Source organism: Phascolarctos cinereus, unplaced genomic scaffold, assembly GCF_003287225.1.
Source record: "Phascolarctos cinereus isolate Bilbo 61053 unplaced genomic scaffold, phaCin_HiC Scaffold_4;HRSCAF=312, whole genome shotgun sequence".
NCBI lineage: Eukaryota > Metazoa > Chordata > Mammalia > Diprotodontia > Phascolarctidae > Phascolarctos > Phascolarctos cinereus.
Window position 1 is genome coordinate 235,236,252 of NW_027555847.1, and position 12,710 is coordinate 235,248,961.

Consider the following 12,710-nt stretch of genomic DNA (forward strand, 5'->3'; position numbering starts at 1 on the left):
ACATCTACCACTAGCCTTTCCATTGCCTTCTGTGTGATTCTCATGTTTAGTTCTTCAGTGAGTAGTATTTGATTTCTTGCTGCTATACAGCAATACCAGTTAAATATTGTTATTAAAAATATGGTCTTTTGCTGTTATGGGGAGTCTGAGGTCAATAAAATTGCTTTCTAATTTTCCAAAATCAATACAGTCATCTCTCCTCTTCCTTTTCAGTTCTAAGTTCATATCATTATGTGTCTGTATTTTCTGTGCAGATGTAAATAGTATTGGATAAGTATATAGATCTTTATATATGGCTCTATATTCAGATGTATGTTAAAATCTGGGCAATAGACAACCTACCCATGAGAAATTAATACTATACCAATATTTAAGTCGTTTCATTTCTGTGAAGAATATTTTATATTTAGTTTCATATATTCGTTAGGTGAATATTGAAAATACACTATCAAATCTTATATAACTTCTGTAGTTAATTTTGATGGACTTTCTCTTTTTTAACTTTTTTTCTGCCATGTCTAAATATAGGACTGCTGATGATTTGTATAGATTTATCTTTATATCCTGAAAATGTGCTGGTTTTTAATTATTTCAATTAATTTTTATTTGACTAAGATTTTCAGCATCTTATTGTCACTAAAGTGATCATTTTTCATTTCTTTGCCTATATTTATTCCCTCAGTTTCTTTTTTTCTTATTCCTTTAGCAGGCATTTCTAGCACTGTATTAAATGTTAATGGGGGAAATGGGCTTCTTGGCTTTAGGCTTGAGCTTATTGGGAAAGCCTCTAATTTTTCTCAATTACATGTAATGTTTACTCTTAGACTGAGATAAATATTATTTACTATACTAAGGAAAGATCCTTTTATTCCTGTGCCTTTTTGAGTTTCTAATATAAGAAGTAATTGTTTTTGTCAAAAGCATTTTCTTCATCTATTAATTTAAAACATGGTTTTTATTATATTAACATGGTTTATTATATTTATAGATTTCTTTATGTTGAATCCTGCATTCTTAGTATAAACTCATCCTATTCATAATGTATAATCTTTCTAATATGATGTTGTAGCTTATTTGCTAACATTTTATTCAAAATTTTTGCAATAATACCGTAGGAAATAGAGAATATGGTTCTCTTTTTCTTCTTTGTTTCTCGCTAGATTAGGCATCAATAGTATATTTGTGTCATAGAAATAAATTGAGATGTTACCTTCTAGTCTTATTATTTCAAAGAGTTTGAAATATTGGTTTGTTATTTTAACGGATGATATCATTCAAGTGTGAATCCATAAAATGCTGGAATTTTTTTTCCCATTTGGGTCAATTTCTTCTTTGGTTAATCTGGTATTTTCTATTTTATAACTATTCATTTATTTCTTCTAAGTTATCAGTTTTATATCATAAACTTTGTAAAGAGAGTTTCTTTGTTGTAGGTTCTCCTTTATAATTTTTTATATCAATAGCTTGGTTTTCCTCTCTTTTAAAAAAAATCAAGTTAGCTAATTTTTTCCTTTGTTATTCTCTTCTGGACCTTTCATTTGTTATTCAGGTATTTTTTTATTGCATACATAAATAACTGATTTGTTTTTTTCTCTTTTTCATTAATGAAAGTATTTATAGATTTAAAATTCACTAAGGAATGTTTTAGATGCATCCTATAACTTTTGTGATGTTTTATCATTATTGTCACTTTCTTTGGTCAGATCTCCTTTTGTTTCTATTACTTGTTCTTTGACCCACCAGTTTTTTAGAATTATGTTACTTAGTCTCCAAATAATTATTTTTTTCTTTAAGGACATTTTACTGAATATGATTTTTATTGCATTGTAAATGATGCATTTGCTATTTCTGCTTTTCTGCTTTTGGCGGAGGGCAAGGTCTTTGTGGTCAATTTTTTTTTTAAAGTGAGCAGCTAGGTGGTGCAGTGGATAGAGCTCCGGCCTTGGAGTCAGGAGGACTTGAGTTCAACTCTGGCCTCAGACACATGACACTTACTAGCTGTGTGACCCTGGGCAAGTCACTTAACCCCAACTGCCTCACCAAAAGTAAAAAAAAAAAAGATTTGTTAAAAGTGAGATGTATACCTGAGAATATGTAAATTCCTTTATATTCCAATTCAGAATCACAGAAATCTATCATCTCTGATTTTTTTAAAAGTTCTTTTCAGATCTTTTATTTCTTCCTTTTAGTTGCTACATTAAGGGATACAATATTATGGTTTTATTATCAATTTTTCATAATTTTATTAACTTTTCCTTGACATACTTAGATGCTCTATTATTAGTTACATATATATTAATTATCTTTTTATCAATGGTGTTTTTAAGCATAATGTACTTTCCCCCTTATTTCTTTTTATCTTGCATATATTTACTATAGCCTTATCTGAAAATCATGATTGCTACCTTTGCTTTTTAAAATTCAGCTGAAGCATAATAGATTTTACTCCAGCTTCTCATTTTAACTCTGTGTGAATCTTTGTTTCCAGTGTTTCTTGTAAACAACCTATTGTTGGATTCTGCTTTCTAATCCATTCTACTCTCCTCTTATTTTATGGGTGAGTTCATACCATTCACATTCACCAGTACAATTGTTAAGTGTTTATTTCCATAATTCTGTCCTCTTGAACTTTTCCCTCTCTTTACTTCTACTTCTCTTTTTACAAATAAGAAAGTAATAGAAAAGACAACTTTTTCTGATACTTGTGATCTTATAGGTGGATTAGTCTGTTTACCCTTTTTTATAACTCTTCTCCTTAACTTGTTCCTGATCCCAGGTATTTACTTTCTTTCTTTCTTCCTTGTAATCCCTCCTTCATATTTCTCCCTTCAACATCTGATATTATTTTGTTTATAGTTATTCCCTTACCTACCCTGCCCTCCTTCTTAGAATCTTTGCTACCCATCCTCATCCTTGTCTCTTCCTATTTTCCTTTTTAATTTACTACATTTCTGTACTGAGATCTGCATGTGTGTGTGTGTGTGTGTGTGTGTGTAATTGTATTTGATCTTCATTTATCTGATTCATTTGCAATATATGTTTCATCTTATTCAGCTCTATTATTCAGTAGTGATTTCTGTCATTATAATCCCCTCTCCTCTTTTATATGTGACTTCTCCTAAGACAATTAAAACAGAAGAAAACCACCTACAAGCCTTCTCTATCATTTTAACTTTTCTCTACGACCCTTAAAATATGAAGGTTCTGTGAAGATATTTGTTTTTTATCCTCCTGTTAACAGGCATAGAATTCATCCTCATATACCCAGTTTTTTATTGACCATAAAGACCTTAGATACCCCATATACCAACAAATATAATTACCTTTCTATGTTTCTCTTGGTGGTTCCACTTCCATTTCCAAATGTCTACTCAGTTTTGACCTTTTCATCAGGAATACTTTGAAATTCTCCATTCCATGAAAAGTGCATTCTTATATGTAGAGCCTATATCAGATTGCATGCTGTCTTGGGGAGGAAAGGGGAGAAAATGTAAAACTCAAAAGCTTACAGAAGTGAATGTTGAAAACTAAAAATAAGTTTTTTTAAAAAAAGTATATTCTTGGGGCAGCTAGGTGGCACAGTGGATAGAGCACTGGCACTGGAGTAAGGAGGACCTGGGTTCAAAACCAGCCTCAGACACATAACACTAGCTGTGTGATTCAGGACAAGTCACTTAACCCCAACTGCCTCAGCAAAAAAAAAAAGTACATTCTTTATATACAATGATACTTAGTTTTGCCAAATAGTTTTATCCTTGGTTGTAAACCTTTATCTCTCATCTTTTTGAATCATATTCTAAGATTTAACTCTTATTATAGTGGCAGTTGCTAAGTCTTTTGTAATTTTTACTTTAAGTACTTGGCATTTGAACTTCTTTTGGGCTACTTCTAATATATTTTTTTTCTTTGACCTGGAATCTCTAGAATTTGCCTATGATGTTCCTTGGTGTTTTCATTTTGGGACTTCTTTCAGGAGATGACCAGTAGATTCTTTCAATTTTCACTCTGCCCTCTAATTCTAAGAGTCCTGGGCAATTTCCATTAATGACTTCCTGAAATATGGTATCAAGACTTTTTTTTCAAATTGTAATTTTCAGACAGTCCATTAATTTTTGTTTTGTTTTGGTATTTATTGCTTTGTCACTATTTTCTGCTCTGCTCATTCTAATTTTCAGGGCATTGAGTTTTTGAATGTGTCTTCCCATGGCCTGTTCTAAGCCATTGATTTTCCTTGCTGTTTTTCCCTCCTTTGTTTTTCCATTCTGTTTGTGTTCCTTGAGATACTTCTGTCATCTTTGTGGCGAGGTCATTTTAATCCTTCTAAGGCTTGTTGTAGGGTTATTTTCTTCTTCAGGACTTGTCTCCTGAGAGTCTCCCCAAGGTACTTCTTCATGTTGATTGGAGGCTTCCTTCATTACTCATGATGAGGGGAGTGGAGGAGGGAAACATGGAGAGTTGGAAAAGTGTCTGTGTTTGGATCAAGACACAAGGCGTGGTGGGGCCTGCCTGGTTCTTAGAATAATGACCTATGCTAGATCCCTCCTTCAAGGAACTGCGGAGATGCTGTGGCTTCTGACTTTGGCTAGGAATTCCCTCTTGTCATAGATTTCTCCCTGCTGTAGGCTCTGCCTGGGGTTCTTCTCCTCTCCTAATGAACTTAAGGATTACTCCCATACTAGGATCCAACCACAGGCTTCAGGAATTGCTTGGGCTAGATTTTGCTCAGGTTCTTTCTCTCATAGCTTGGCTTGAACACTATTCTTTCCTACAACCCCAATATCCCGAAGCTGCTGTTTCTGCTAGGATAGGTCTGGGTTGGGGACTTGGGAGTGAGTCAGCTTCAGACTCTGTTTTCTGGAATGTTGAAATGAACCCACACAGAACACCCCCAGGCTGCTCCCTCCTAAGCCAAGCTGAGTCAGCCAGCCATGATTTAAGTGAGGCTTGGGCAGGGATCCCCTTATGGGACAGCCCAGAATACCCCAAAATAACTCCCCTGTAGCTAGTCTTCTAGGCTTAAGAAGTACAGATCTCAGAGTGGTAGCACAGGGACTGCCTTGAATGCTCCAGGTGTGGCTTCTTGTATTCCTTTCTCTGGGTTTGACTCTTGACCTGCCTAGGCTTGTCTATCCCAGGATTTCCATGGGACTCCAGGGAGTCCTTCTGTAGATTCCTAGGCTGGGTGGGGGAACCTAGAGGTGATTATTTCCATGAACTAAGAAAAATGGGCTATTTGTATGGAACTTGGGATCTTCTGCACCCTAGCATGCCAACAACTCACAATTCCCCGATAACCTATACTGGGCCCTCTGTGTCCTAACAGATTTCCTGTCACTCCCCACAAAAGGTTTTCCTTTTCTATGCTGTTCCTTCTCTATACTGTTCTCAAGCCTCCTAAATCTTCCCCTTCTGCCTCTCTCTCAGATAATGATATTACCTCTACTGAGAACATTGAAGCCATTCAACATTGATACCTCTGTTGCTCTTCTCTTCATCTCCAAAATCCTGAACATCTTTCTTCACTCTCTTCTCCTTTCCCTAGTGTATAAAAGTGCGTCTCTTTCACCAGCTTCCTTCATCTACTCACACAGTCTTCATCTTTCCTTTATTGCAACAACTTCCTAAATGGTCTTCCCACCTCAAAGTTTTACCCCACTCTGGTCCATTCTACACACTGCTGCTAAAGTTTTCCATAATTGTAGATTTCACCATGTTACCCACCTACTTAACCAACTCCTCCATTAGGATGTAAGTTCCTTGCAAGTAGCAGTCATTTCATTCATTATATTTTTATCCCCAGTACTTAGCACAGTGCCTGGCACAGTTGCTTAATAAATACTTGTTGATTGATCATGGCTGGTCATTAAGTAAGTAGAAGAGAGACTGATTAGAACTGTCTAATGGCTGTGGCTATTCAGAAGCTATGAGTTGCATGTATTTATGTTTAAATATATGTAGGGAGACGATTTGGTTGAAACACTAGGCTTCACAATTGTCTGATAAAGTTGGATGAGGAAGCTAGATTTAGACAATATGGAAACTTGTCAGATTATATATCTAGTTTTCTTATAATGAAATAGCAAATATGATTAAAGTTTAGAAGTTTGTTACTATGCTTTTTATAGGTTCTGAAGTTTTCCTTCTGAATTAAAGATTATCTGGTGCTGTGAGTTTTATTGTATACTAATCCTTAGAACACTTGAGTGGCTCTTTCAAAACAACAGAGAACTGCATAGTAGTAAATGAATAACTTTTTTTTTTCAGGGAGAAGGCAAGTCTGAATATTTCTTAGGTTTAACTCCTGTGGGTGTGGTTGTCTACAAGAATAAGAAACTAGTAGGGAAATATTTCTGGTATGTATGACTTTATAATCTAATCTATAATAATGTCTATCTGCTACATATCTATCTCTGAAAGGAATACTAGAAAATAAGCAGGTCCAGACAGTAGCTGATAAATGTCCTTATAAGCAAATTGACAAGTAGAGATAGGCACATTTTATTTTCTAATACTTTCTAAACCAAAAGGTTCATTTAAAAAATTTCCTTTTTCCTGCACAGAGAACAAACAGCTTTCTGGCAAGAATACCCTTGAAAGTACTTTTGTTTAGGGCTTCCTGGCCTGGACCTTCCAAAATCCACATCTGAGCCACAGCACCACCCAGAAGCTATATATCTGAACTGGTTATAGGATGAAACAGAATGGAAAATCTGTAGCATCTGCATTATGCCTGCTGCTGTTTATGGAACAGAGTTTCAGAGCCCTTATAAGTTTCAAGCTGCTGAGGGGGGTGTTCTTATACAACCCACTTAGTGGAGAATCTCAGGAACATCATCCCTAGAAGGGAAAACATAAAGAATGAAGGATAGAATCAGGGGTCTAGGGGCTTGACAGCCTGAACCCACCCAACAAAAGAAACACAGGATCCCCCATGCATTTGTTGCAAGCTTCATCAAGTTTTAGTCTTTGTATACTTCTCTAAACTTCTGTAACTTTAGTTCTTTAAAAAAAAACACTAAACTAAAAAAAACCCTCTGCTTTCTTTAGGCCACGAATTACAAAAGTTCACTTTAAAGAGACACAGTTTGAACTCAGAGTGCTGGGAAAAGATGTAAGTTTATGACTAATACCAGGGAGTGGGGAGGGGAGTCTGCTGGGATCCAGTTTAAAATGCACTGTGAAATGAAGCTGCTTTTACTTTAGCTGTGGGAAGGGAGAGAAAAATGTATAGACATTGTCAGCTTTTTCTTTAAGCAGAGAAACAGGAATAGTGCAGAGTGTATGGGAAATTATAACAGAAAATAATTTTTCTCATTCTAGCAAGGAAAAAAAACCCCTTCCTATAATAGAGCAGACTACAGATTAATTATCTGTAGTGTGATAATTTGCTCTTGATTTGGGAATATTGGATATCAGGACATAGATATATGTAGAATACAAAGGAGGACTAATTTTACTCCAAAGTATAGTAATTAGCATAAAAGAAATGTCATATTTGATATTTTGAGGTCTAAGTGGGAAATTTTAGAAATATAAAAAAGCACATATGGTTATAGTGGGAAAATGCTTGGTATTTGCTCTTACTCCTAGTGAAGCCTTTCTAGACTGTTCTTGTAATGGACACCTTGTTTGCCAGAGTCTTAAAGTTTCATGCCTTGACAGGCAGGTAGTTTTAAGGAAACTGGGCAAAAGAATGTAGGGGTGTGAGAGCTTCCTTTAATCATCAACTGAAAATACTGCTCCCTTGAAGTGCTGTTGCAGTAATCTGTATTTATGAGATAGATGAAGAAAAACACGGTGTGAAGATCTATCCATATGTATTTGTTTTTTATTGATGTTTAATACAATACAAATTCTAAGAAAATAAACTTGACAATTTATTTTCTGTTGAAATGTTCATTGCAACAAATAAGCATTGCCATTCATATATGTGGGTATATATTATGCTACAAGTATGAAGAGGATATTTAGAAGCAATCAATGTATATTTTCCCTTTTCCTAATTGATGACTTAATACCATTTATTCTCATCTCAGAAAACTATTCCATGTAACAGATATTTTTAAAAGCAAAGAAAACATCATCAAATTCTGATGTATGCAATGTTCTATGCACATGAATCTCCTCTCCCCATATAACTCTACCAAGGATCAGCTTATCTTCTCATTTCTCTTCATTAAAATCAATCCTGATCTTTACAAATTCACAACATTCCTCTTTGATTGTTTTATGGGTTTTTTTCTATATTCATGGATGTAATCATGTTGCATATTGTTTTCTTAGCTCTGCTTATTTCACTTTGTATCAGTTTATGTAAGTCTTTCTATGCTTCTTTGTATTCATCATGCTTCCTTTCCTACAGCACACTAATACTTCATTTCATTCATGTACCACAACTTGTTTGTTTAGTCCATCTCCGATCAACTGGAATCACATTGTTTCCATTTTGTCTAGTAGTACAAAAACTGCTGCTATAGATTTTTTGATATACATATTGAGTTTTTTGTTTTGTTTGTCACTTACTTGAAACATATGCCTAGCAGTAGAAAGTGAAAGAAAGAACTGGATGTTTGAGCCACTTAATTTGCTTCATATCAAATTGTTTTCCAGAATGCTTGTACCAATCACTGTTACTTTGTAAAGACAACAAAATCTGTTAGACACTATGAATAAAAAGGTAAAAAAACATCAAATCAATAAAATAAAAAAGAAGTTTGAAGTCACTACAAAACTAGAAGAAATTAAAAGAAATATATGAAACTTGACTATGCTCAATAATATGCTAGCAGAACTGAGTACACCTTAAAAATTGAATATCAAAGCAACAGATCATCAAGTACAAATCTTAAATAATCCAATCTCAGAAAAAGAAATTGAACTAGCTATAAAAGAACTACCAAAGAAAAATCTCCTGGGCCAGATTTATTTACGTGACAATGATGTCACAATTTTAAAGAACAATTGATAATGCCTATGCTACACAGATTATTCTCAAGCATTAAAAGGGAAAGCAAGGAATATTCCATAATAATGACTCCTCTGCAATCTGATAATACTATGGGGGGGGGGGGACTAGTTATTATAGATTGAAAGTACTAGTAGTTTTCTAAAGCTGAAGAAGGAGAAGTGAGTTTGTAATTTTGTACCATAACCATCTCTGCTACCGGTGAACATACAAACAAGTTGTGAAGACTAAGGTTACATATCATCATAAATTTTCTAATTACAGAACCATATAAGAGAGTATCTAGCATTTTGATCAACAGCCTTTTGAGAGATGCTGGATCCAATCCCCATAAAAGGGAAAAAACAGTTCCCGTGATATGGCACAGTCTCTAAATTAAGGCTGTGAAATGGAGAAATAATGATAATTTTTTTAAAAAGATAGACTGACGTCCACTCCAAGTAGCACACCCAAGCAAAAAACCTAGAACAACTGTGCTCAATAATATGCTACCAGAACTGAGAACATCTTTAAAATATATGCCCAGAGCCTGGTTTACTCATGGATCATACTTCCTTAGTGGGTCCTGGTGTCAACAGCATGGATTGTGAAAGTAGGATTAGAAAAACAACCTCTTTTGAAAAACATGCCTTTTCTGGACCAAGAACTCTGCGGGGGGGGGGAAGGTGGAAGGAAATAAGCATTTTTAGTGCCAGATAATGTGCTTAAGCACTTTACAAATATTATCTCATTTTATCCTCACAACTACCCTGCTAGGTACTTCACAGTTTAGAAAACTGAGGCAGAGATTAAATAATTTACCTAATTTCATACAACTAGTAAGTATCTGAGTCTGGATTTGAACTCCCTAACTCCATGCCCAGCACTTTAATCACTGCACCTCAGTTCCAGTGATAGTACTACAGAGGTATCCAGAAGCCATGTCTCCTGTGCCTAGAATTCTGCCTTTCATCTCTGACTCCCAGCTACCTTCAAGTCCCAGCTAGAGTCTCACCTCCTACCAGAAACTGTTCATAATTCCCTTTGAGGTTAGCTTCTTCTGTCTGTTGGTTATTTCCAGTTTATTATAGTTATTTTCATATTGTTTCTCCCGTTATGACTGTGAGCTACTTGAGAATAGGGATTGTCTTTTGCTTTTCTATCCCCAACACATAGCACAGTACCTTGCTTAATGAATTTTTTCTTTTTTTAAAAAAAGTTAATATCTTATTTTTCCCCAACTATATGTAGAATACAATTTTTAACACTGGCTTAAATTTGAATTCCAAGTTTTCTCCTTCCCTCCAGTTCCCCTCACATTGAGAAGGCAAGCAATTTGATATAGGTTACATAAGTGCTATAATACAAAATGTATTTCCATGTTAGTCATATTTTAAAGAAAACACAGATAATTAAAAAAAAAGTATGCTTCGATCTGCATTCAGACTTCATCAGTTCTTTCTCTGGAGGTGGATAGCATTTTTCATCATAAATCCTTCAGAATTGTCTTAAATTATTGTATTGCTGAGAAGAGTTAAGTCATTCACAGTTGATCATCATATTATATTGCTGTTACTGTGTGCAGTGTTCTCCTGGTTCTGCTCATTTCATTTTGCATCATTCATGTAAATCTTTCCAGGTTTTTCTGAGCGTCCTGCTCATCATTTCTTATAGCACAATAGTATTCCATCACAATCATATACAACTTATTCAACCATTCCCCATTGATGGTCATAACATTCAGAATTATTTTTGTACATAAGGGTCTTTTCCTTATTGTTTTTTTTATCTCTTTGGGATACAGATCTGGAAGTGTTATTGCTGGATCAAAGGGTATGCATGGTTTTAGAGCTGTTTGGGTATAGTTCCCATTTTTCCCCATAGAAGGTTTGAATCAGTACACAACTTCACCAACGTTGTATTAGTGTCACAATTTTTGCACATCTCCTCCAGCATTTGTCATTTTCCTTTTCTATCACGTTAGCCAATCTGATAGGTGTTGGGTGGTAGCTCAGAGTTGTTTTAATTTGCATTTCTTTACTTAATAATGATTTAGAGCATTTTTTCATATGACTGTATATAGCTTAGATTATTTCATCTGAAAACTGCCTGTTCATATCCTTTCACCATTTATTCAACTGAAGAAAGGCTCTTATTTCTATAAATTTGGCTTAGTTCTCTATATATTTGAGAAATAAGATCTTTATCAGAGAAACTTGCTGTAAATATTTTTTTGCAATTATGATTACTAATTTTGTATTTCCCTCTATCCTATTTTCCCTGTTTATTCTTTTCACTCTCTCTCTCACACTGTCCATTTTCGAAAGTGTTTTTATTCTAATTTTTGCCACCCCCAATCTGACCTCCCTTTTATCAGCCTCACCCCACCTCATCCTCTTCGCTTCCTACTTTCATGTATGGCAAGATAGATTTCTATATCCAATTAAGTATGTATATTATTCCTTCTTTGAGCCACTTCCGATGAGAGTAAGGTTCAAGTGATGCCAAATGCTTCCCCCATCTTTCCCTCCACAGTAAAACCTCTTTTGTGTCTCTTTTTTTTGTCAGATAATTTACCCCATTCTATCTCTCCCTTTCCCCTTCTCCCAGTGCATTCCTCTTTCTTACCTCTTACTTTCATTTTTTTAGATGATCATCTAATCATATTTAACTCACGCTCATTCTCTCTGTCAGTGTATACTCCTTCTAACTGCCCTAAAAATAATTAGAAAGATTTTAGACATTACAAGTGTCATCTTCCCATTTAGGAATGAAAACAGTTTAACTTTATTGAATCCCTCATTTCTTTCTCCCATTTCCCTTTTTATCCTTCTCTTGAGTCTTATATTTTAAAGTCAAGTTTTCTATTCAGCTCTGATATTTTCATCAGGAATGCTTGAAAGTCCTCTATTTCATTGAATGTCTGTATTTTTGTCCTGAAGGGTTATACTCAGTTTTGCTGGGTTGGTGATTCGTGTTTGTAATCCTAGTTCTTTTGTCCTCTGGAAAATCATATTCCAAGCCTTCCAAACCTTTAATGTAGAAACTGCTAAATTTTGTTTTATCCTAACTGTGGCTCTAAGATATTTGAATTGTTTGTTTTTGTCTGCTTACCATATTTTCTTCTTGATGTACAAGCTCTGGAATTTGGATATAATATTCCTGGGAGTTTTCATTTTGGTATCTCTTTCAGGAGGTGATCACTGGATTTTTTCAATTTCCATTTTACCCTCTGGTTCCAGAATATCAGGGCAGTTTTCCTTAATATTTCTTGAAAGATGATGTGTAGGCTCCTTTTTTGACTATGGCTCTCAATTAATCCAATAATTTTTAAATTATCTCTCTTCAATTGATTTTCTAGGTCAGTTGTCCTTCCAATGAGATATTTCACATTTTCTTCTTCTTTTTTTTTCATTCTTTTGATTTTGTTTTATTGTTGCTTGCTATCTCATAAAGCTTCCACTTTCCCAATTCTACTTTTTAAGGAAGTATTTTCTTCAGTGAGCTTTTGTACCTCCTTTTCCATTTGGCCAATTTTACTTTTTAAGGAGTTCTTCTCTTCAGGGAATTTTTGTTTCCTTTACCAAGCTATTTACTCTTTTTTCATGATTTTCTTGCATCACTCATTTCTCTTCCCAATTTTTCCTCTACCTCTCTTGATTTTTAAAATCCTTTTTTAGCTCTTCTATAGCCAGAAACCAATTCATATTTTTCTCGGAGGCTTTGGATATAGGAGTTTTGACTTTGTTGCCTTCTTCTGAATTTG

General features: G+C 34.7%; 1 protein-coding gene and 1 long non-coding RNA gene across 3 annotated transcripts in view; one reads left to right on the forward strand and one right to left on the reverse strand.

Moving 5' to 3' along the window:
* The window catches only part of EPB41L4A (erythrocyte membrane protein band 4.1 like 4A), a 188,271-nt gene that overhangs the window by 109,478 nt on the left and 66,083 nt on the right, over positions 1 to 12,710 (forward strand). The window contains exons 8-9 of the mRNA XM_021009510.2: positions 6,265 to 6,353; positions 7,048 to 7,111. Coding sequence (XP_020865169.1) covers positions 6,265 to 6,353; positions 7,048 to 7,111 — 153 coding nt within the window. The remainder of the gene's footprint in view (positions 1 to 6,264; positions 6,354 to 7,047; positions 7,112 to 12,710) is intronic.
* Positions 1 to 12,710, reverse strand: part of LOC110223819 (uncharacterized) — a 41,095-nt gene that overhangs the window by 3,992 nt on the left and 24,393 nt on the right. The window contains exon 2 of one of the 2 annotated variants that reach the window (XR_002328798.2): positions 3,324 to 3,462. This is a non-coding gene — a long non-coding RNA (uncharacterized LOC110223819). Of the gene's footprint in view, positions 1 to 3,323; positions 3,467 to 12,710 lie in introns of both variants that reach the window. The other variant, XR_002328796.2, reaches the window with a different exon arrangement.